Source organism: Dermacentor albipictus, chromosome 4 (assembly GCF_038994185.2).
Source record: "Dermacentor albipictus isolate Rhodes 1998 colony chromosome 4, USDA_Dalb.pri_finalv2, whole genome shotgun sequence".
NCBI lineage: Eukaryota > Metazoa > Arthropoda > Arachnida > Ixodida > Ixodidae > Dermacentor > Dermacentor albipictus.
This window is the reverse complement of record NC_091824.1, coordinates 139,075,194-139,099,912: the sequence shown is the minus strand read 5'-3', so window position 1 is coordinate 139,099,912 and position 24,719 is coordinate 139,075,194. Positions and strand designations below refer to the sequence as shown.

The window sequence follows — 24,719 nt, the reverse complement described above, 5'->3', positions numbered from 1 at the left end:
TTTTCTTGAGGCGTCATGTAGTACGTGAACTTTTTTGCTGAAGGCAACTGGTCAATAAACCCACGCACGCTAGCTGAAGGCATCAAAGCTGCCGGATTGGAGACCCATCGCTATGTAATGCACGAGAAAAAAGAAAACCGAGGGGCCTAATTAGTCAAATCATTACATGCCAACAAACAATGACACCAAGGACAACATAGGGGAATTTATATGTAGTCTTTCAGTGAATGAAAAAAAAAACAAAAATAGATGGAAATAAAGTCAATGAAAAATCAACTGGCCCCTTTCCCTTGTGTGACACTGGCGCATACCTAGTCTCACAGGCCCAGTAGCGCAAGATGTCCATTTGGGCACGTAGCTAGTGGCCCATACCCAGTGACCCATATTGTTGTGCGCTCTGCAAAACATCAGCCAAAGCATCCGCAAAGAGGGACGAATCGGCAAAGAAACCGTAGCCTTTAAGAATTACATAATTTTCTTAATTGACGACTGCCAACAACATAATGTTCGCACCTGCCTGCGTCAATTGTCGCGCGTCTAGAAGAATGCATTCTTTCGTCGCGAATCAACCAGCCCAGTCAGCTATTCTTACTGACGTGTTCTCAATCGTCCACGACGCGCGAAAATTTACAGTGCCTTGTATAATGGAAATGAACGAAGCTTCCAGCATTTAAGCAAAATTTCTTTGCGTGACCGGCGAAATAAAGGCAGTGGTGACTGCCTTTGGGTCTCTGCGTATATATCCAAGCATGCCCTGCTTTATTTGTAGCGCTGCGTGTTCAGTTCGCTTCCCTATGCGTCAGCCTCTGTGCTGATTTCTCGGAGTCAACTTCAAACGTTGCAGGCAACGCACGTTGCCATTCTAACATTTAGTTGCATGCCCCGCAGTTCACGCCCCGTACACAGCTAGTACTTCAGAGATAAACGCTTACGCCTCGCCTTTGCCACTGGCTCCACTGCGCATTTGACCAGGGCTGCATTTTTTTTTTGTCATATTGCAGAGCTATATGGTAGGTATTCTAAGCCAAGCGTTCCTTCTCCTTCTCCCTTGCACAACGCTCGCATATCGCATATGATCAGTGTATGAGAAAACATTTTGGAACGTTATGAACAGCAATAAATTCTAACCATTTGTCTTCCGCTCCTACCCATGCGACTGTCTTGAAGTAGGGACCTTCGGCCCAATGAACATCCCACGTGCGAATTTGACGAAGAGGAAGATAGAGGTGCTGTGCACGCGCCAGCTTGTACATGCCGTCGATCGACGCTCCAGTTCGTCGCTAACGCTTGAAACTTACTGCTGGAATTTCTGCTTCCTGAGAAGATAATGTCTTCTGCACCATGGTTGCAACTTGTGTTGCTGGCAGTCTTGGGCTCCGCTACAGCACCTGCATTACGGACGGACCAGATAACGCCAGGGCTCTCAAGCCGTGATTCGCATTCCCCGTACAACGTAAGTGATGGCCTCCCGGCGGACGCAGAACTGGAGCAGCCGGCCAACAAACTCAGCGCTGCCGAAAGTGGCAAAACGAGCGGCCTCTTGAGCCTGCTTCCCAGGAGTCAGCTGCCCAAGTCCAGCAAGGTTGTGCTCAATGGCGACCACCCTTTGACGGCCGACGACGCTGCCAGCGCCACAGACCAAACTACAGGCATGCGTGGCCTGGACATTATGCGCGAGTTTTTCCACACGTTCCAGGTACATAAGTCTTTCTTTTTCCTCCAATAATGACTCAAAATCGTCATTTTATTGCTTTAGACATACCTGGCCAAGCAGCGGGCCGAGACAGCTTGAGAGAAAACGACCACGGCGCAAAGGCGCCGCGGAGAGAGAGAATGAACTTTATTGAAAAGCATGGCTCGGTGACACAAGCAGGGATCATAAAATAAACAAAGGAAATATTTTTAAATATCTACAGGTTCATAACCTACTGGTCAAGCGAACCTTGCGCACCAACTCACATAAAGAGCTGATAGTTCTCTGGCCGTCGGCCCGAGAGGGTGGCGCGGTCCATGTCTCCAGTGTAGTAATGCCGCGTCTCTTGTGTTTCTCTCTTACTATCGCGAGACCGGGACAGTCCCACAATAGGTGCCTGACTGTTGCACGAGCACCGATGTCGCACGTGCTGCCAGTCACTGACCGCGACATCACGTTCGCCTCTGTCTCCATCCTCCTCGCCATCCAGGCGTTGCCTCTGATTATCTCGCGTCTTCCGTGAAGAGGCGTGCGCGCGCCACTTAGCCAGCACGTCTTCGGTGAGCGCTGCGCCTGTCCTGGCCGAGAGAGATGATGTGAACAGGCAGGTGGCCAACGGGGATAGAGCACGCTCATTCAGGCGCAGGAAGTATGCAAAGCCTTTAGCTAGGCCAACCTCTCAAGTTGCTTTTGCGCATACTCTATTTCAACGAGTCTAATTATGACGCTGACACCGAAATTGAAGCGCAACTACAATAAAAACCATCGTACCCATAAGGACAACGCGAGCGTACACCGTCGCATCACAGTTTTGTTAACGACACAATGGTGGCTTTAATTCACAACGACGCGTTTGCCCATTATTGTGCCGCCACTTGTAGAGTTCACTTGCTGCAGCTTCATTGGCAGCGATAGGTACAACTCTACAACGCCTCAGCTTGTCCGTCATGTCTTGCTTTTGTCATAGTTCTTAGCGCCTCTGTGATGCATCACTTGCGCTTTTGTTGAGGCCCAGCGTTGTGGCTTAGTGGACATGGTGTTGAGCCGTTAAGCACGAGGTTGCAGGTTCAATTCTCGGTCGTAGCAGCCGCATTTCGATGGGGGCGAAATACACAAGAAAAAAAAAGAACGCGTGTGTCATGCATTCAATGCAAGTTAAAACTCTAGGAGGTCAAAATTATTTCGAAGTCCCACACTACGGCGTAGCTCATTATAGGATTGTGGTTTCGGCGCGTAACGCCCAAGAATTTGTTTCGCCCTTTGTTAAGTAAGCTTTCCGATACGTATACTGGAGAACTAGTATAGAGAACCTCAGCCTCCATAACTTTTCATTGAAACATACAGCAGTGAAGGAGCAAAAGTTCCTCAAGTGCGATATCTGTGTCGTTGCGATGTCTGCTTGATCTCTCATTGCACAATTAATTAATACTAGATGTCCTTTCTAACCCGGACCAAGTATTAAAAAGAAAGATCATACTTCAAATTGAGGAAAGGAACAGCGAACAATACTACTATATATTGCAAATCAGTTCTGCGGAAATCGGCAAGCTGGAGGAAGTGTCATGGCAGAATTTTTGTAGCTCCGTCCCCCAGGACCACGACGATCTTTTTATTCAACCGCGAAGCATCCTTCCCGAGAAATTCGTGCGGGTTTTCTTTGTAGCTTCGTGCTACTCTAATGAGGATGACGATTTCCGCTTTGACAATACTGCAGTATGGTTATCCTCCCTAGATAGAGCAACTGTTCTTAAAGCATGGCCCATTTCAATTGGGGCACCGTGCATACCCATTAAGCATGGTACTGCAACATTATGCCTACAGGCGCTGTTGCATGGGAACAGTGCGACCCCTTAACGCCTCGTGTGTGCAGTGGAGTGGTTGCAGTACCATGGTGGCTTCGTTTTTAGTTCTGCTGGAGATAATGGCTCGTTGCCTATTTGAACCCACGTTTCTCTACGGATATCTTCTCTACATGACCCTGCTTATGTATATCAGTTAAGTGGATCCGATGTTTTAGTTAAGATTCGTCCTCGATGGCGAAGCTGTTTGTAATCATTCCTCAGTTTCAGTTAAGATTATGATGATAAATTGATAAATTACCTTTTACAAAGCATGCCGTTAACTCGTTCGTTCTGCGCAACACCACGTAATTTGTTTATCCAGTAAATTCTAAGACATTGATGTCTACCTCGTAGGCCTCACGCTAGCAGGCGCGTTATAACAATGTTTAAAAATGAGATCGTGCGTATCTTCAGGGGCCGAAACGTAATACCTCACAATAATAAATTCCAAGACGCAATGTGTCATTCCATAAATCAGCAGCATTTCCTCGTAGGTTTTACGTGAACACTATTAGGTTTTCACATTGGCCGATTGGATTGGATTGCTTGTCCTGTAAGCTACAAATAACGCTACTGTAAATGTAGGCAAAACGTCATGCATACTGATGGCTAATTTTTTTCTCGCCCTACACGAGGTCCTGCTGATGCACAAATAATTGTGGCGCAGAGCTCAAATGTCAGTGTTAGGTCCACAGCCTCATCGACACTACCTTCATTGTTTTGTTTGTGAGCTGGAAATATTCTGCTTGTTTTTGTTTTGTTTGTGCGCTGCTGATTCGAAATAGTTGTGTAGCTGTTAAGAGCAGCTGACTGCTTGGGTATATGGTCAATATTAATCCGCTGTACACAAAGCAGGCAAAATTTACTTGAATGGTGCTTTCAGTGTCCTAGTATGTGCTTATTCACTTCTTGGTGCACATCTCATTGAAGATTTGCTGCCCGAAATACTAAGCCACCAAGAGTAAAACTGGTAACTGCAGGACGAACAGTCCATACCTACGTAATGTTGCGTAATGACGAGTTCATGCTTAACGTTGATTAACTTCCGACTTCGAGAATTGGCAGGATATTGAAAAGTCCGCGAAAAAAATATTGTTCAATTTCCATAGGATTCCTTGTCGCTTCACTGTTGACCTTCGGCAGCTTTGTATTCATAACATTCGGATCAATTCAACCACCATGCACAATGATGGTTCGCAGGTGCTCATCTACATAGCCTGCTCGTTTGCGCTGATGCTTCTGGTGCTTGCGTTCACGGTGGTCACGGTGTACGGTGGCCGACGCTACTTGAGCTCGGACCGGTCAACGTCAAGCGCTTCGTGGAGGCGATTTGCCGAATCGTACCCGCTCATGGACCGGCGTCCCTTGCTGGTCGACCAGAGCTCAGTGACGCAAAGGTTACTCGACAGCTCCGATGATGACGACGAGGAAGAGTATGTGGCTGTTCACAAAAACGAGGAGGAGGTGGACACCAGCACTGCGCCCCAACGCGAACTCGGTGAACACAGAGCCCGCTCTGTCGGGTACGCCCCATCTGAGATCAGCGAGGGGCCGTGGTCGGCGAGATGGTCGCTACCGGGCGGTACGTGTCGACCATTACAAATGCGTGCAGATCAGTGTGCGCTAGAGCAGGGGTAGTAGACTGGAAGTCACTAGTCAATTCACGTTCAAGAGAGAGAGAGAGAGAGAAACAACTTTATTGAGCCGAGCTAGACATCTTCTTAGACGCCGTCGATGGAAGTGGTTCCCTCTTCACGGGACCCATATGCTTCCCTAGCCGCCTGGCCCCTGGAGATCAGGACGAGCTGGTCTTCCAGGGCGGTGCTGGTTAGCAAGGTCTCCCATCGCTCGGTAAGGGTGGATGAGGCATGGGGTAGGGTAGTGGGGCAGTTAAGAGGTGGGGGGATCGCCTTGATGAAATTGCAAGAGAGGGGAACTTTGGGCCAGTTGGTCCGACATGTTTAAAGGGGAAAATAACCGCGAATTCTCTCTGAAGATATCTGAAGACCTCTCTGAAGATGTCTCTGCGATGTCGGGTGGGCAAACGCCAACACGAAGAAAATAGCCATAAGTTCTTGCTCGGCAAGTAGTTGAAGCGATGAGGCTAGCGCAGAAGCCACATTTGCTCGTCCACAGATCCACATCTCGTCCTGTCCACTCCTTCGTCTTACGTCCCGTCCAAAGTCGTGGTTTCTTTCCTCTTTAAACATGTTCAATTCACGCACGTTAGTTGACTAAACCAATAAGAGTAGACATGGCCAAAGTAAATTGTGGACCGGAAAGTAGCCCCTGACCCTTCCATTTTCTAGTAAAAGGGCAGCAGAAACATCTTTCACGTAAAAGATGGACCTTCCTCTACAGTATATATATAGAGTCAGTGTTCTGAATGTCACTTAAGGAATACACACTAACGTAATTGGTTCAAAAAGTGGAACCGAAGCTGCCTCTCAGCTCTGTGGTTTTGCGGTACTCTTTGTACGTTGGACAAGAGAAGGAGGGATGAAAGCGAGGGTTCTTGCCCTGTACGAGAGGTTTGCACAGTCATAGGCGGTTCGGTAACGCATTGAGTGTACTGAGAGGTCATTATATTAACTGTATGAGTAGATATATTCTTATACATTGGAGTGGCAAAGCATCCTTTAAGTAATTCTAGCTTAATTGGGCTTTGTAACGCGAATTCAGCTGAAAGTAAACGTCATCACGTGAATAGTGAAGTTGCTTTTCTAAAGACTGTTTTTACTACAATAAAATCGATAGCTCTTCGCTTGCTCTCAATGTCAATTAGTCCAGTGCGTCATAACATTATGCATTTCATGAAAGCCCCTGTTGAATGTATCGTGAGTGACACAGGCTTTAAGCTCGTTAAGTCGAAAAGAAACAAGGTAACAGTGGGATAAAGGCATATTTTAATTCTGAGGCCAGCTTTCTCGTGAAACTATTTCAGCAAGCCATTTGGTAATACGTATTTATGTGTACAGGTCATGATGCTGGTAGTTCTGAGGAGATGCCGGCTTTTATAATGCGCACAGGAATCTTTTGAGACTGAGCAAGTTGAAGGTTAACTGGATATTTATCCATTAGTGTGGCATACAGGCTGCATAAAAAAAAGGTTTTTTTTTTTTGTCTCAACCTAGAGACACACATTCAAACAAATCGCATAGTATGTTGCACTCATGTTATTGAGGCCAGTGCCATTGAAGGTACCTAGCCTTTACGAACAAACCACAAAATAATTTAGCTTTCTCCGACTTTTATGGCACTCATACTTTTGCGCCCGACCGTCGGTGCAACAGCGCGAACTGTCAAAAAATATCAATAAAGGAAAAAAAAGTTGCCGCTGATGTCTGCAACAGCCTTCCGCTGTGGCGGTGCCGGAGTACCTTACCAACGTAACAGGCTAGCACTGGCTTGTGTACTTCAAGCACGAAAAGCCGAAAATATGGCCTGTGGTATTGTCCTCGTACTCCAACGTATGCTATATTTACTCCTCTTCAGAGTATGTAAGTAGTTTATACGTTTCTTTTCATCAGCTTTTGTGTGCCACACTGCGCCTTCCGTTTACACATAGCATGGGATATAGTTCTGGGACCTCACCGTAGACAGATCCTGACCTGTGCCTTTTCGACATTGACAGGAAATGTACAGGCAACGTTGGCATCGTGACTCCCGACTACCTGGCTTGTTGTCACTTGCCTGAAAGCCTTAAAAGAAAACCTATCAGGATAACAGAAGACTTACTATGGCTTCTCTAATACTAAATCTACATGCTCAAAGAGAGAGAGAGAGAGAGAGAGCAGCTGGGGCCCAATTCACTAAGCTTTCCGTTCGTAAGGGATCATTGTCATTGGCTAGCCATCTGCGCTAACATGTCCAGCATTAAGAGTAGCCTAAATTATCTCTTACGAACAGTTCTAGAATAAGTTCTTTTCTTTTTGTGTGTGTGTAAATACAGGCTTAGTTTTTGAAGGGGTGTATGGGTGAGTTCTTTCCTATTTCCAGTGTTCACAGTAGCCTCAACTTATCTCATCCTGTTTCCAGACCCTCCCCAAGTCATAATAAAGAGCAAACAAGGTGTCAAGCGGGTAAGCGGAGAAAAACACATCATACGCATGCTTAGCGTTTCGCATTTAGTTTATTGTATAGGAGAACTGCAGGTAACTATATTAAGAGCTACATCTTTCTCCCCTTACTCATGTTACAAGAGTTTCTGCTGTAGTAAAAGCTAAACATCGTCTTAGCGATCGATGAAGCCTATATCGCCTGAATATCGCGTTTGCCGTCAACTTTCATGGGTTGCCTGCAGATGTGGGCTTATTGATGCTAGAGATTTCAACAAGGAGGCATCTAAGGCGCATTGTAAGTTTTTTTTTTTAACGTACAGCCTGTGTACAAGTATAAAAATAAACTCAGGTCTGCCTAAGCCGCTGCCCAGAAGGTCACGTTGACATGCTTGCAGGAGATTTCTTTGTGTTATGGTTAAACGATGTTTACCAACCTGCCGACATTGCCAAAAGGCTTAGTCATGAAAACAAGTGAAAATCGCAGCTAACAAACTCGCACATACGAAGTGTTTTACTTCAGCGGAATTTTAATACCCACATGTAATCTATAACGCATTCTTACTTCTACAGCTGGATTATTCGATGATGCGAACATTACATGCACAATAAAACGATATAAATTGAGTAATTAGCAACATTTCACTATTTAACGTAAGACATTATCACTTTTAGCGCCCATATTGCAAATTGTGCAGAAAGTTCTTGAACTACCACAAATTTCAAGAAATGACGTCGAAGTTCACTAGTGAAACTCTGCGAGCTAGTCAAATGTTTATTTAAATTTATCGTGCAATTAATGTCCACCTCTTGGAGTAATCCAGTTCAAGGAATACAGGAATGCGATGTCTGATAAACGCACTTATTAAGAATTGCCTTTGTCTGTCTGGCTATAAATATGGTGCAGTTCTGTTTGGCGAGCATTCGTTGATGTGCACCTTTATCGCATTTCACGCCACGCATGTGCCGGCAGCCCATCGAGGTGTTCCCGAGCCGACTGCTGGAACTATGCAACCAGGACGCGCCGCTCACTTTCCTCGCATTCCTGCCGAACGGGTATGACCACAGCCGCTGTCTGGAAGCGCTAATATATCGAGTCTCGGGCGCACGATAAAGAATTACGTGCTGCCCAAATTAATTAGGAATTATGCGCTAATTCGCGTCCGTAATCCTTGCGTTGCTTCGAGACGTTGAAACCACATCAATCAGCCAACCCGTCCGCACAGTGTGGGTCGATTTAGGCCGACCACTATACGGCAAGTTGAGTGTCAACGCTGTCGGGTCGGGGACTAGTTGGCGGTGCGCATTACGCAGTCAGGAACGCAATGCTCTACTCGCAGTCTTTGTCGCCTTGCCTGTATGCCGAGTGCCGCTACCTTTCTGACTCGCCAGAAGCGAGTTCATTGGAATGCGATGTGTCATTGGTGATGCGGTTTATTGGTGCTGCGCCAACGCAATTTTTGAATGTGTGTAAAGTGTGGGCAGCCGGTCACGGGGTAGAGGCACGCGCGCGTGCATGCACACGCACGCGCACACACGCGCACGCGCACGCGCACACGCACACGCACACACACACACACACACACCCTAGTGCAACTGGCGGAGGTCTGCTTCGGACCATCAGCTGCACTTCACTCTTCAGAGGGGCAGGATTTGTGTTGAATGAGCTCCTGAACGCTTTGCAACATGGTCAACGCAGTTTATCATGGATGCGGCACCTCAACCTCAACGAGGTGCGCAGTAATGCCTGGCGCATTTATCTCGCATTTACCGCTAAATCGCCACTGAATCTTTCTCTCTCTCTCTCTCTCTCTCTCTCTCTCTCTCTCTCTCTCTCTCTCTCTCTCTACCTCTCTCTCTCTCTCTCTCTCTCTCTCTCTCTCTCTCTCTTTAGTGTCCGTGAAACACGAGAGGAACGGAACCCGTTTAGCCACACCCTGTTCATCTGATTTTCCCAGGAGTCAGCACCGTTCCAAGTGGATCGCCCATGGCCGCCACAGCGAAGTCTTCCAGGTGGCCTCCCTGCTCAGGCGGACCGTGCTCAAAGTGGTTCCCGTCACGGGAGACTTCAACCAGCAGCAGGTTGACACCATCGCCTCCGCCATTCAGTGCTGCCTGTGAGTTATCGGGAGTCACGTGCTGCCAACGTATACCTGGGTTTCGAGTTTTGCCGTTTTTCAAAGAAAATAACTAACAATTTATTTATTTATTTATTTATTTATTTATTTATTTATTTATTTATTTATTTATTTATTTATTGAAACAGGCGTGTTTTGGTGCGGCGTAGCGCGAAGTTAACTAAAGCCGTGATTATATCGGTGAGAAAGAGCAGGGGATTCAGTTTGTAATGCCCACAGGTGCGTTCATGTAAATGCAGATTATGCACTTCGATTATAAGTGAATAAATATTCCCGTTAAGGGTGAGCGTCCTTAAAGCATTTGGTGGGAAAGAGAATGACGTTCTTTTTGTGTCATAGCTTCAAATGCTTTCTAAGCCACCATTGCTGCACTATTTCTTTCCATTTTTCTAACAGGCGCTGAAGTAGAAATACATTTGGGTAGCATTTCGAGACCACGATCATAGGACGAATATTTAAATTTGAAAGAATCTGTGCATAAACAATGGCGTTAGTTTCTGAAAAAAAAGAATATCGACCTTCGATCACCGCGAGGACCTCACCTGTAGCTGTTACTCGGTTGTATGCTTGCGCCCTGTGATTGAGTCACCAGGGTTATGCAGCAGATTTAGGCACGTAAGCATCATGGTGGAAAGAAAACGAAATACGGAGGAGCAAGGACGGGAGGCCGCCTAGCCTCGACAAGGCTACATCCTCTAAAGCTGCCTCGACTTCCTTCGGGGCCTCGCTGCGAGTTGGCTCTTGGGAAGTAGGCCCTCCAAGTTTGCCAGATCTTCAATGCATTGTTTGGTCTGTGGTTGCTTTTAGTAACGCCCTCGTCCCGATGGGCCCCCGCAACCTTCTCTCCCATACTCTCTGCGTGCTCTGCGGCTATAAACTACGGCTTGCCTATCACGTGACGAGGCCCCATTTCCCACGCGACTTTCCTTGATAGTTTTTTTTAATGAATAAGCTGCTTCAAAGCTGCCACATGACACTCTCTCCTATAATCCTTTCCCTTCCGCAATGGTAAGCTGCTCTGGAAGTCTTGTGCTCTCATGTGCGAGTCATCTAAGCATTTGCCCAAGGAAGGTTCTTGCTGGTGCGTGGGCGTCAAACTGCAGGTCTATGTAACACGTCATTTTATGAGGTTGCCTTCGCTGCTCGTTGCTGACATGTGTCTCCGTCTTGCTTTCCAGCAAACTGACTACGTTGAAGCATGGCACCCACTACGGAACTCCAAACTTCATCGAGGTTGAACGGTTAGAACATCTTGCTGATTTTCTCTTTGCCAAAGAGCCATCAGCCACTTAAATTCAGCCAAATTATTAAATGGAGGAACCTGGCCTGTGGCGCATGCATATTCTCGATAGTTCCGTTGGTTGATAATTGTCCCGACCCTTTAGTGAGGTGCCCACTTTTGATAAAATGTTCGCAAGGAAAGAAATTCTAGACATCAAGTATTGGCGACGCTATCGGCGGCGATGCTACAAATCGGTTCGAGATCTACTTGAAGATAACTAATCGCAGATGCATTGAACTGGAAGTGCCATGTTATAAAAAGGCTCTTACATTCTTTCATTTCGCTCAGGTATGAATGACACCATTCTACTGTCGAAGCACCAACAGAACTGGACTTTTCTTTTCTTGTTCGACATCACGGAAATAGCCTATCTTTTTTTTTTCATAAAACAGATTTGTAAAAATGACAAGCGGAGCCCCGCTTTGCTTGCCTTTCCGCAGATGTAGAAAACACATGCATTTTCTTTCTTGGTTCTAGCCCGGTCTCTCATCTCTATAAATAAAATAAGCCTAAACACTGTTTATTCGGGGCACTGATATCTATCTGACATAGTTTCTATGAATGACCATGTCATAGCTGGAGACATGCAGGCATCTTTTGGCACGGTCGCCCCTGCAACGCTGACCCAAAACGCAGCTGGTGCAGAGTCGTTACGCATCACCTTGTAGCTTTGGGAGCGCTATGGGAAATTGTTGAAATCGCCTATACGGTGCTCCTGAATATTCTGCAGGCGCAACGCAGACATGGCACAGATGTCAGTAACAGCGCTAGATTACTGCAGTTTCCCGTACGTGGCTACAGAAGTAGTAAGTGCGCATGGCGAGCCGGAAACTAGGCCCAGTATTTAGCAGCGTATATATATATATACGTGTTGCTTCACTCACGTACAATGACAGCGGTTAGATTTCCTAAGAGGCGACCACAGATATCGCATGCAGCTCGCTGGCGCTTCGCCTTTTGAAGGACCTCGCGAACTCAAGCTTAGCTTTCAACCTCGTGGAATATTTGCAGTGGCTTTGCTGCAGCGTGCGCGTGCTGCGCGCGTGCGCAGGATCGCGTGCGTGTTCGACCAGTTCCCGGAGTGGCTTCTGCGCAGCGGCAGCAGGGGCCTCGACTCCTCGAGCGAGTCCCTGGCCGAAAGCCTCGCCTCCCAGATGGCCGGTACGGGCGGCAGCCCCGACGCCTCCGATTTGCTCGCGGCCTTCCGCCGATGGAAGGGTACACATGCTAGGGACTTTCCTTGACTAGAGATAAAATACTATGTTCCCTCGTACACGTTTTATTTTTTCGAGAAATCGTGCATAATCCAACGGAATGGTACGAAATTCTAAATAAGATTGCAGTCAAGCTTCGTTATAGTGCAACGAGTTGTAACTATACAGGGTGTCCCAGCTAAGCTTAGCCAGAGTTTAAAAATAAGCTGATGCCACGTAGCTGGGCGGAACAAAGGTAATGTTGTTTGCCGTCGCTTGGAGATACTAAATTTTTTTTTTCATTCCGCCTAATTAGATAATTAGTATTACTTATTTAATCAACTTAAATGTTATAATTACATGAACAGTGCCAATGAAAATATTGTAAAACGACATGAAAAACTCCTGACACAGCTTTCTGTTGCTCAGTACGTGCTACATAATGTTTTTTTCCGAGCGTGAAAGAAGCCCGCAAATGCACGCAAAATTGCCGCGCGACTGGCCGCTTGAGGCACTTTGCGTGTATTCGCCGGCTTTTTTTACGCTCCGAAAAACACTTCTATGTAGCCCGTGTTGAGCAACAGAAAGCTGTATCGGAAGTTTTTCAGGTTGCTCTACAATTTTCTCATTGACACTTCTCATTTAAATATAATATTAGAGAAGCTGAATAATTAATTATAACTAATTATGCAATTAGGTAGAAGATAAAAAATAATCTGAGTATCTCCAAGCGACGGCAAACAACATTACCTTGGTTGTGTCCAGCTACGTGGCTTTCGCCTATTTTGAAACCCTGGCTAAAGTTAAGAGGAAGCTTTAGCTCGGGCCCAACTCCAACGCGGCCTATTCAAATACATGTAAAAACGCAAAAAACATTTTTCTGAGATAACCCCAGGACCGATTTTAATGAAATTTGTTGCATTTGAGAGATCAAGTTAAATTCTAGTGACTGTTGGTCACGGAATTTCTATTTAGGTCCTGAATTTTGTTAAAAAGATTTTCAAAAATTCGAAAGTTTCAAAAAAATAGAAGCATGAAGTTTACAGATTCATAGCTCTTCATAAAAAACAGATATCTCGGTTCTGTAAACGGGATCCATTAGATCATTGAAAGCGGACAAATTCGATACATCATTTTATATCTTACGTGAATTTGTTACGTTGTTTACAAGGGTTCTGCAAAAGCTATATTTTCATATTACTAAATTTTTGGACATTCATGTGTAACATATCAGTTTTGTACACTTTAGATGTACTATTATATGCAATTCACGGAATTGTATTATCAGTTTGCGTTGCTGAGTTACGGAGTTGTAAACTCGATAGTTTAGTTTTCTGAAAATATTCAATTTTTAATAAAAAATTGATAGCCTAAATAAAAAATCCTGAACCAACAGTCACTAGATTTTAGGCTTTTCTTTTAAATGCAACAAACCTTTTCAAATTTGGTGCGGTGGTTGACGAGAAAAATGAATTCTGCTTTTACGTGTATTTGGATAGGAGCACCAGAGCTAAAGCTTCCTCTTAACTGGGACAGCCTGTATAAAGAATGGAATGAAGTAATCGTCATTGCACTAGAAGTTCACACAAACACGTGCATATTACAATCCCGTTTTAACAACGTGAGAACTTTCTTAAATGGATATACCAGCTTTTTTTCCCTTAAGATTGAAACTTTACTGATAATTTCATGCCAATTAGGACCTAATCCGCTGGCGCGCAGCGTTAGATATTATACATTGTAACTCGTTTGATGGAACAGTTCAAAACTCTCTCTTGCATTCGTTTACCAGGCAATGCACCAAACCGTCTTCTCTTCCGAGTCGGCGGCTGAAAGGGAGAGAAACCATTCTAATGAAGTATGGCTCCCCCTTCTGCTTGGTTACAGGAAGTGTTTACTGCACACTATTTTGCTTTGTTGCAGGAAAGAGTTTGACAATAACAACGTCAAGAGTAGAAACAGAAATGTCTTACTGAGGCGTAAAGGTTCAGCCGGTGCATAACATAAGTGTTATAAAGCAACTAATATATATATTGCATGCCAAGAAGCGGCGGTATATACCCTCATATACGCACGTAACAAATTCTAATCAGACTTTATGCACATTTTCGAAGTATACGGCCAACAGTTAGTCTAAAGAGAGATAGCTAGAATCCAGCTACGTAAACCAGGATCCACTGCAAGACTATCTCAACCGTGCCGCATAAAACAGTTAAAATATTATATTAGGCTGAAGAAAGACCAATATTTTCCTGTGATCTTGTGATCCGTGATCAAGGCAAGTGATTCGTCACGAATAGTACTAGAGGGTTTCGAGAAACAGGAATGTTACCTTGATCGCTACCAGTGATTTGTTGAGAAACAACTGCGGATTCGTGTCCCAGTTGTCTTGGTTATTCCGGGCATAGGAGATAAATTTTGTTTGCAGTTTGCCATTGTCCATTCTCTCTCTCTCTCTCTCTCTCTCTCTCTCTCTATATATATATATATATATATATATATATATATATATATATATATATATATATATATATATATATATATATATATTTATATATATATATAAATCACGTCACGTGGCAATTTTGAAGCATATTGATAATAAAATGACTAGTTTCTCTGTCGGCGACGTGCATCACTTGTCGAATCTTCGTCGGTGGCCTTAATATTGTCGTGACATTGAATACTAAATTGATTTGCTCTAACATCACATGCTATGCTAAATGACTACAATACCAATCAGTTAACCTCATTTGCGTTCGTACTTCTGATTGGTCATTTGCCCACCGGCACGCTCTTACTTGTGCTTCTTGGGAAACACTGTACTCTTGCTGTCATTTACGCTAGCTATCCCCTATGATTTTTGTTTTGCCTTTTTTTTTCACTATTCTCGCCTAAATCCCACGTAGTGGGTTATATGCAGACAAAATGTTGTAGTACCTTCAGTTACTCTTCATATGTTGCACCCTTCTTGTTTCAGGCACAAATCAATGTTGCATAACACAGCACTTCATTGTGTTCGAGCTAAGTTACGCAGGAAAGCCGCTCTCGCGGATAACGGTGAGTGCAAAGCCCTATAAGCGGTGCTTGCGAAAGGGTAGCTGCTTTTTTTTCTTTTTTTAATGCGTAGCATTATATGGTCAATCGGTAGAAAAATTCCGTGTGAAGCCAGATCACCACTTTCCCAATACAGGGGGATAATGTGTAGTTTGAGCCCATAGTGCGCGCGGTTGATAGCTGGCATCTGGAGCACAGTGACAAAAAGGCCCATTGTCCGCAATATTAATGGGTGCCCGGGCCCAAAAAAAAGAAAAATGTACGAGCCTGCCCGCTTTCACCGTTCCCCATACACCATGCGCAAAAAGGAGGCGTTAAAGATAGGAGCACATAGATGCAAATAATTACATTGCCGAACATATGCATTCCGCACCTTGTCTACCGCGACCTAATGTTACGCATATCTTTGACAGTTACCGTTCAGGGACGTTCTGGTTAGTTTGCTTGTTCGATGCCTGGCGCGGCATAACCGACACGTTAATGCCGTCATACGCAGCGGAGGGGGAATGGCGTCGCGTGCATGTGTAATTAATGCACGAGTGGCGCATCTTGTCGCGTTGGGTGCCTTTTAGTCACCGTCCGTCTTTCATGGGCGTGTGTTTATCATGGCGTCCCATACTGTTTACTATTTATTCCCTTTTCATATAGGCTTGGACGTTTCTGGCCAAGCCTCGTGCGTATATAAATAAATAACCCGTGCTACATCAGCGTAACCCGCAAAAACATCATTATCACGCATAACGCATTCCGCATTGCCGCTACCGAATAGAATGTTACGCATATGTCTGCAACAATTGACATTCAGAGAGGTACCGCCTATTTTTCTTTTTTTATCCATCTGTGCTCCGAAAATGGGCTTTTACGGGCATTTACATTGTACTCCCTGGTGACAGTGTTTGCTTGTGGTTAAGGAGGGCTATGTCTTGTTGTTTTTAAGTTATGGCGCTTTACGTGCCAAAACCACTTTCTGATTATGAGGCACGCCGTAGTGGAGGACTCCGGAAATTTCGACCACCTGGGGTTCTTTAACGTGCACCAAAATCTAAGCACACGGGTGCTTTCGCATTTCGCCCCCATCGAAATGCGGCCGCCGTGGCCGGGATTCGATCCCGCAACCTCGTGCTCAGCAGCCCAACACCATAGCCACTGAGCAACCACGGTGGGTTGTTTCTCACAATTACTTCGGGGTGCACGTGTGCATACGTATGTGTTGCAATTGCAGCGCTTGTCGTACGGATGCGCATTCGCAAAAAGTGCTCACGATAGAAGCGTTGGTAAGATAAGGTGCCAGCCCATCATGATAGCGGACATGTCCTTAGCAAAGGATCATCTAGAACAGCACTTAGAATCAAGCTAAAATTTTTGCGTAAGATAGTTTTCTACTAAAGCTATTACAAGTTCTGGCGCTGCGGCCGTTAGCTACCACGCGACTGATGGTTAGTACACGGATTTGTCTAACTTGCGTGCCTGTGACTTCTGGCGTTATTGTGGATTCATAGAATGCGGCCTATCAGCCTTTACTGGTCTAAATTTTGAAACAGTCTTCGATGATTCTAAAGGCAGAAAGCGAGAAGACTCTACAGGACTTGTTGGGCGAGCTGGTCCATACCGTGAGCAAACGGATGGACTGCGCGGAATTCAAGACAAGGACGTAGTAAGAAACGCGGGACACCCGCTTGTCCGTGTCTCTAACTACCGTCCTTGTCCTTACTTCCGCGCAGTCGATTTATTTCTTTGCAAGAGGACGCCCTGCACGTGTACACTCAATGAGAGTTGTTGCATTTATAACACAACATTTTGTTGCAATTGAATCATTTATCAGTCGCAAAGCCCCCTGAAGTTACAAAGACGAAGTTCTCGTCGACACTAGCACCATAGCTCCCTCTAATAATTTTCGTAAGAAACTATGGTGTCCCAACGCAAACGCATGACCACCAAGACGATCGCTTCTGCCTCGTGACCACGCCTTTGTCTCCACGGCAGCTTCGCAGCGCGTTACAAGGCCGCAGCCTGATGCAGCAGGCCGCGTGCTGCGTCGCCGTAGCCGAGTGCGCCCTGGGTTTCCGGCACACGGGCGTGGACGCCGACAAGCTGCTGGTGGCCGTGACCGATGCCGCCTGCCTCGAGTACCGGCTGCCGGACAGGACGCCCATCTCGGTCGAGAGCGCTGGTCTGAAGGCGCACTTGGCCGGCTGCCTGTCGTTCGCTGTCGACCCAGGCACGTCTGTGCAATTTGCGCACGACTTTTACTCGAATCAAAACTGTAAATTCTACGCCTGTTTCAATGTAGTTGCGTCGTCCACTAGATCGGTTTTCTGTCTACCATCCACTGAAAGAATCGGGAGTAAACGCCCTTGTCAAGCTCAATAGATTAAGGCACGTGAGCACAGGTAGGTTTGTAGGCTCCCAAAAAAAGTTGGAGGGTGAAACTGCCAACTTTTGCCAACTGCATTGAGTGCGACAGCAACGTTTGAGTGTGAGCAATGTGTGATTGCGACAGCAACTGTATTGAGTGCGACAGCAATGCTTGAGTGAGAGCAATCTGTGAGTGCGACAGCAACCGCATTGAGTGCAACAGCGATGTTTAGCGCTGCGCTTGAACTTCGCGGACGGTGCCTCCCCCCCCCCCCCCCCTTGTACGCGGGTCCGACTAACGTGAACGCGACATACGTCGGTGCACCAAAATTTCTGGCACCCTTAAAAGCTTTCTTAACACCCCGGATAGCACCTCAAATGACATCGCACAGGCACCACTGCGCTCTCCATAAAGAGCACCCCAGCGAAAAAACATCTTTCAGATTATGAGCATATATTTCTTTTTCGCATGCACTTATTAATAGTGTTCAAAGATTTAAGATAAAAGCTTGCGCTGTGAATGTTGTGTTTCGTGGCATTTGTTTGTGGGCTGCCATTGTCAAAATTCTGAGGAATAATTTAGCCAAGAGCGTAAGACCTCGTATGAGCAACTTTAGCGATTGAATAGTCTATGAATATAACCTTCATATATGGTATGGATAAGCACATAGTACACGTACACCTAAATATACGCGGATCCCGACGGCGACGCCGACGGCGGCGGCGAGAAGTTGCTTGGAGTGTCCAGATAATTGCTATCGAAAAAAAAACAACTCATCACACTCAGCTACCTCGTCCTTGTTAAGACGAAGCCTGTGTGACCAGCGCAATTGGTTTGCCGCTGTCATGACAGGACCACTATCGGAGCACAGAGCTCGAGCAGCATGGGTTAAAAGTGCATTTCACACGACGTCAAGGCTGCAACATTTTGCGTAAACTATGAAGAGCATGCCGAGCACGCAAGCTTGTTATGCCTGGAACCTCAGCTGAGCGATTTTCGTCGGTGATATTTTCACCTTTGTGCCCAAGGCGGGTCCAGGAAGAAAATACATAACCTCAAATATTTAGCCAGTCATCACCCTACGCTCCCCCTCCCCCCCCCCCCCCCCCCTTTGTAGCATGATGATGATATATGGGGTTTACTGGCGCGAAAGCCAAGGACCTAATACTATTCAGCTGAAAATCGTCACGGATATAGTTCAATTTTATGCATTTTAGGTAATAGGGCTTCGTAGAAATTCAGCACAAAAGTACACAATACCGATTGCGTTTATCAAGAAGAACCGAGTAATGTATAGTGATGTGTGCGTGTGGCGTGAGCCTGCGGGACAGCCTTGCCTAATTTAGTTTGCAAGAACGTGCAATGTAGAATCTCATTTCTGGTTTTTCGAACGTTTCTTTTCACACTGACGTACAGGCGCTCACACTCATTGAAATCCAGCGAAATTTGTATGTTTCTTTTCCTAAATGTTTTTTTCATTCGCAGAGGGCCAAGACAACGGCGACTCTGCGTTCAAAGATAACGCAGCAGGCAGCCCTCGTTCAGACTGCAGGTACGGGAATACCTCATGTATAATTACATTGGATTCATATGGTACCAGCGGCAAAGTGTCTGCTTTTCTGTGTTTTTTGCCTCCATAAGACGCCTGAAAAGTAAAACGGAGCGGCGACAGTACGTAAGCCATGCGTAACTAGATCAAACAAAAAACAAAAAACCTTATTGCGTACAGGAAGTTCTACGCGGAAATTTACCAGCGTTTACTTTTGCCGTGTTGCTGTCAATGGATCTTTTTGTCCTAAACATATGAATAATTTCACGAATGACGTTAGAAAGCACGTTCGTTGCATGGTCGCTAATGAATCGTGAGACGCTGTAGTCAAATTTCAAGTAATTGCGTATAGCGTGACTCCTGTAAACATTATTGCATCTCCGTCCGATCGTGTCTTTATCATGCGTTCACACTACGGACGGTGGCGTGCCCAATTTTTTTCGGAGCCCATCCGGCTGCGAAGAGCATTCACATGACGAACGAGGTCAGCAGACCACGAAGCCGTAAAAGTATTACTACTCTATATCGCGCACTAGAGTGTACTACGGATACGAGTATTTTCTAATACACTCTATACCCGCACTCTCCGCGCATGCTTGCACCAAAACTGGTGTGAGAACAGCGTCAGAATGAGGGAGCGAAGAAACGACGGTAGCCGCGACGGCTGCTGTTTTGTTTGAATTTAATGAGGACGGGTATTTGTTCGCTAAAAAAGGGTCTCGTTAAAGTTAAAAAAGAGAGAGACAAGAGCACCATTTGTTGCCAGGCTGAGAAGGCTAAATCCGAACTGCTCAGCCCCCAGAATCCGGATGTGAGAAAGAAGCCAGCATTTTCTGTCCGTGTGGGTCACGGATAATGCCCGTACAGCAATTTGTGGCGTGTAATCACGTAATGTGCCGTCCATCACGAAGAATCGGAGCGTTGGTTCGGTCGTGTGGATGCCCTATAAGCGTATCCACGCGGTCGAGGCACAAGGATGCTTATCAGCGTGACGCAAAACCCAACTACTTTGCGCTATACAGGGTGTCCCAGATAACTTAAGGCAGAGTTCAAAACTATGCCAATGTACTCTAAGGCGACGCGACCAAATGCATGTTGCTGACTGTCGCATGGAGTAAGTCAGACTATTTTTTGTATAATGCTTCATTGCATAATTAGTCAAGACCAATTACCCACTTCGTTAGCAACTAAGTTAGGCAAGAAAATTCCGATTAGAAAGTTGTAGAGCGCTTTGCGAAACGTCCGATTCAACAGTTTCCAACTTTATATCTATTAGGCATTAGTGTTCTTACGATTAATGCCGATGCCCGCAAAACAAAAAATAAATATAGCGCGTGACATGCTCGCTTCCGCGCCGTCATTTCAGCGCTCCCAAGCGCTCCGCGTACAACCGAACATATCATTTAGCCGGGTGTGCTCGCTGCGCCTGCTTATCACTATCATGAACCTCCGCGAGGGAAGCAGGGAAGCACATCGGTGGCGTAAATCGCACAGCCAACGCCTGCTTCACTGCCCTGTCGCTTTTGAAGCGGCAGCAAACCCTGCTAGATACTATGTTCGTTTGTACGAGAAGTGTTTGGGAGCGCTGCAATCACGATGCGCAATCTGGCAAGTCATGTGGTATTTTTTTGTACTTCGCTGGCATCTGAGGTAACCGGAAAAACACTAATATCTAATAGAAAGTTACAAACTGTTTAATCGGACGTTTTGCAAAGCACTCTACAACTTTCCAATTTGAATTTTTTTCCTAACTTCGTTTCTTCAGAAGTTGGCTAATTAATCTTGACTAATTATGCAATTAAGCAGAATACAAAAAAATAGTTTGACCTACTCCATACAATAGCCAGCAATATGCACTTAGTCGCGCCGTCTTAGAGTGCATTGGCATATCTTTAAGCTCTGGCTAAAGTTAGCTGGGACACCCTGTATAAGAGTGTAAGGATATGCTGATGGGCTATGTATTGGCAAATATAACCCTATAACTTTATGCGAGACTCCTCATGCATATAGTGTGTAGACTGTTTAAAAAGTCTACATATTAAAAACAAGAGAAAGGTATAAATGTGTGCACATTTTGTACAGCACCACGGCAAAGTGGTTTCCTAAAAACGCCCGTTCCCTCTGTGCACGTCACGCAGCGACCGCGACGCTCCCCACTTCTACGGCAACGTGATGTGGCTGGGCGCGGTCGTGGATTGCGTGCTGCAGAAGCTGCGCTCGGAAGTGCCGGAGACCCGCGCCCGCGCCGAGCGCGCCGTCCTCGACGAGTTGGTCTCGTGGCAAGCTCGGCTGCAGCAGTGCAACTGCGCGCGAGAGTTCGTCTCCGCAATGGGCCTCTAAAGGACGCCACGACACTCCACCCTCGTTGGCCGCATTAAACGCTTCGTGTTTTTGTATTTTTCAGTTCTGGTGCCACCGCCGCCGCTTTTACGCGTAGCGCAGTTCGCTTAGCAACAACAGCAGCAGCAGCGCAGGCACGAAACTAGCCCAGCTGCAAGACACAAGCACGCTGTATTCCTTTGCAACGCATTTGTTGTAGTGCATAAGTGGCGTGGCAGTTTAATTGAGGATGCTCCACAGCTAAAAGCGACGTTGTTTGTGGCCTCAGAACAGGCACGTGGTTAAGATTCTTTTCCAGGGGGAGGGGGTGGGGGTGGGGCGCTAAGGTTGCATTGCGGGTGGGGCTATTTTTCCATTATTCCTTTAAGTTTCCCATGCTTGGTGCATAATAATACAAGTATTGCCTTGAACAAGCCCTTGTTCTGCCTGAAGGCTTGTTCCATCCTGCACTTCTCTGGGGCGAGCGTTCGAAGGATATGCCCCTGTGTACGTAGGTGACGTGGCAGGTATAAAAGGGAGCAGGGCGCCGGCGAAAAATTTCAGGGGGGGAGGGGGCTAAAGCCCGGTGCTTCCCCCCCCCCCCCCCCCGCCCGCCCAGCTACGCAACTGCCTCAGAAGTATTTACTTAATCGGATATTTAGACGCCCTTGTATTACATCATTTTTCTTTGTTTTATTCTGGCGTTGATCTTTGCCTGCAGGGCCCGTGTCTATCTTAGCAGGCTGGCAATTGCAGCATGACCACGTGACGCAATTAACTGCGTGTCGTGCAAGCTGCCTGTGCGGAGTTCTTTCGCTCTATTGTACCCGCTCTAGGAAGTCTAATTTCAGTAAGATTACACCTTATTTCAAACCGTTGAGTGCGGTAACATTACGCTTGACTAAGGTAACATTAGTCGTTATTTTCGCTGTGTGTCACCATCGCCGGCAGGACAACGCGCTAACGCTGGGAAGATTGATTTCTGTGGGGGTCAGGCCGCATTTAAGGTAACTAAGTATGTGTCTTTGTTTAATAAGCAGCTGTTTTTCGCGATATGTTCTCGAGATATGTTCGCGAGTTCTCGAGAACAAAATGCTGTCAAGTCAAGCCACGATGGTAGCATAACACACTCACACTATGTGATGCATGGATGTGCACCAAGGATACCAATAAGTACACTCAATGTTGCTTTATGGCGTGGCGCGAACGAAATGCATACTCGGAGCCGCGACGTCCCCGCATTTCTCAACGGCAGCGTATATGTTGCTTTCCATGATATAGGCAGCGTTGAGAGGACTTCGTGAGGTGTGTGGTTAGAGGTGAAATGAACAAATGACCACGCAAAGTTTAATTGCTCAGAATGAAAGACTGAAGGGTGCTAACACATGCACATGCGATGTATAATGTAGAAAAAAAGAGACAAGCGGGGGAATTAAGTTCTGCTAGACTTAACTGCCCTGAGTTTTGCTTGCATGTGCACATTGTACATCACTAAATGAAACATTCGCAGATTCCAAGCATTGTAGATGTTTATGTCAATGTAAAACATTTGCCCGCAGAACGCATGTGAACAAATGCTTATTGAATTCTTATCACGTAGATACGAAATAATGCCGGAACTGTGCAAAACGGGAGAATTGCAAGGGTTGATGCATTCAACAAGCACACGCTGGCTGTATTGAAACAGCCTTTATAAACGTGTCGACGTGTTTAAGTCACGTATTTGACGCGTTTATGTCGAGATATTCTGGTAGACGGTGGCACGATGGGTGCGATGGGTGCCACATAAAGAAGGCCAAGTAGCAGCTTACGATTACCGAAGTCACTCCTCTTGCGACCACATGATCAATGGCGCCTTGCGGACGTGCTGTTGATATTACGCCCGAATTTACAGTGTCGAGTAGATGCCAATACGTTGGCTTCACCCTCTTCAAAGTGCTAGATCAATTTCTAATGCCGCAATTTCGACTTCAGCACTAAAACACGCGTCTACAGAAAGGTAAACGAAGTGCTGCTGACGAGAGCGCGTGGCACGCATTAAGGCAAAAACCATAGACGGCTCCCGCGTTAGGGCATCAAAATTCAAGCGCATGCTCTAGTGTTTATAACTGAAAAAAAAAAGCGCGAATATCTCTGTTCGCGTTGAACGGACGACCGTCTAAACGATCAGTGTGGCCACAAAAGTTTCTGCGTGTGGTTTTCTCGGTTTTGTTGTATACACGTACGTGTCCTATAACGTTTTGAGGAGTACAAGTACGCCTGCGAGAAAAGGAAATAAATCTGTTGTTGAAAGTTAGCGCTTCGTGTTGGTCCAATTTGCCTTCCCAAGTCCCTCTCATTATGCCTGCGCTATAAGAAAGTAGAAGGCACCCCATATACGAGCCAATGTAGCTACCCTCTTCCATTAAAGTGTCAAAATAAACAAAAATATTACAGTAAACCTACGTATAAGCGCTAACGGTCATCATGGACTTGCCACGAACGTTCTAACGTTCTAACCCACGCAGAACCAGTGGCGATGTCTAGGCGGCAGAAAAAGAGAACAATAGAAAAACAAGCAAAGAGAAAGTAATGTGAAAACAAGCAATAGAAAGTAACAACGCATTCGAATGAGAATGTCAAAGTAATTTAAGGAACGTCTCGTGAGTGCGCAGGCTTTCGCGTTCATCCTCTTTATCGCATGCTAAAGTCAACTTCTTGCCTTTGTCCTTGATGCGGAATAAACCGCCCAACGAAGACGCAGTGCTCCGAGCTCCGTTCCTGTGTTCTATCCTTTACTTGTCATTCTATTCCGATCACCCATTGAATTAGGAGTTACGTGTGCTTTATAGATAGCTATGATACGACGTAAAAGAAAAAGGTTCGATTCTGCGATTTCTTTCTTTGTTAAGCAGAACAGACGTGCGCGCCCTGGCACTACTTTGTAGGTCAGTTAACGCACGCTACCCGGCCTACGTCCTAAGAAAAACGCAGCGGATCAATACCAATCATGCTTCAAAATGAAGAAAAAAAGCCTCACGTTTCCGAAAGCATGGTCCACTCGGATGCCACAGCGAGAGAAGCGACGACTCGAAGTGTTTTCGAAACTGAGTCGTCTTATTCACGCCTACTGAATCACTGAGAATGAACGAGCCTTACACACATAAGTACGGGTGAGGCCTTTGCCCTGCAGTGGGCGTAGCCAGGCTGCTGCTGCTGCTGCTGATGGTGATGATGATGATGATGATGATGAT

The 24,719-nt window shown here is 46.0% G+C and overlaps 2 protein-coding genes across 3 annotated transcripts in view; one reads left to right on the top strand and one right to left on the bottom strand.

Moving 5' to 3' along the window:
- The window catches only part of LOC135895775 (sodium-dependent proline transporter-like), a 38,244-nt gene extending 28,627 nt beyond the window's left edge, over positions 1 to 9,617 (bottom strand). The window contains exon 1 of the mRNA XM_065423935.1: positions 9,529 to 9,617. Coding sequence (XP_065280007.1) covers positions 9,529 to 9,537 — 9 coding nt within the window. The 5' untranslated portion in view covers positions 9,538 to 9,617. The remainder of the gene's footprint in view (positions 1 to 9,528) is intronic.
- Positions 1,222 to 21,570, top strand: LOC135895776 (uncharacterized). 2 transcript variants are annotated; one of them, XM_065423937.1, is made up of 11 exons: positions 1,222 to 1,696; positions 4,735 to 5,116; positions 7,573 to 7,616; positions 8,566 to 8,648; positions 9,551 to 9,709; positions 10,909 to 10,971; positions 12,064 to 12,173; positions 15,186 to 15,265; positions 17,246 to 17,480; positions 19,104 to 19,170; positions 21,306 to 21,570. In XM_065423937.1, exons 1-11 carry the CDS (start codon positions 1,328 to 1,330, stop codon positions 21,505 to 21,507), a joined length of 1,794 nt encoding a protein of 597 aa, XP_065280009.1. In that variant the 5' UTR covers positions 1,222 to 1,327; the 3' UTR covers positions 21,508 to 21,570. The 2 variants fall into 2 exon arrangements, with proteins under 2 accessions (XP_065280009.1, XP_065280008.1); XM_065423936.1 differs by having other exon boundaries at positions 12,064 to 12,230.
- Positions 21,571 to 24,719: the final 3,149 nt, after the last annotated feature.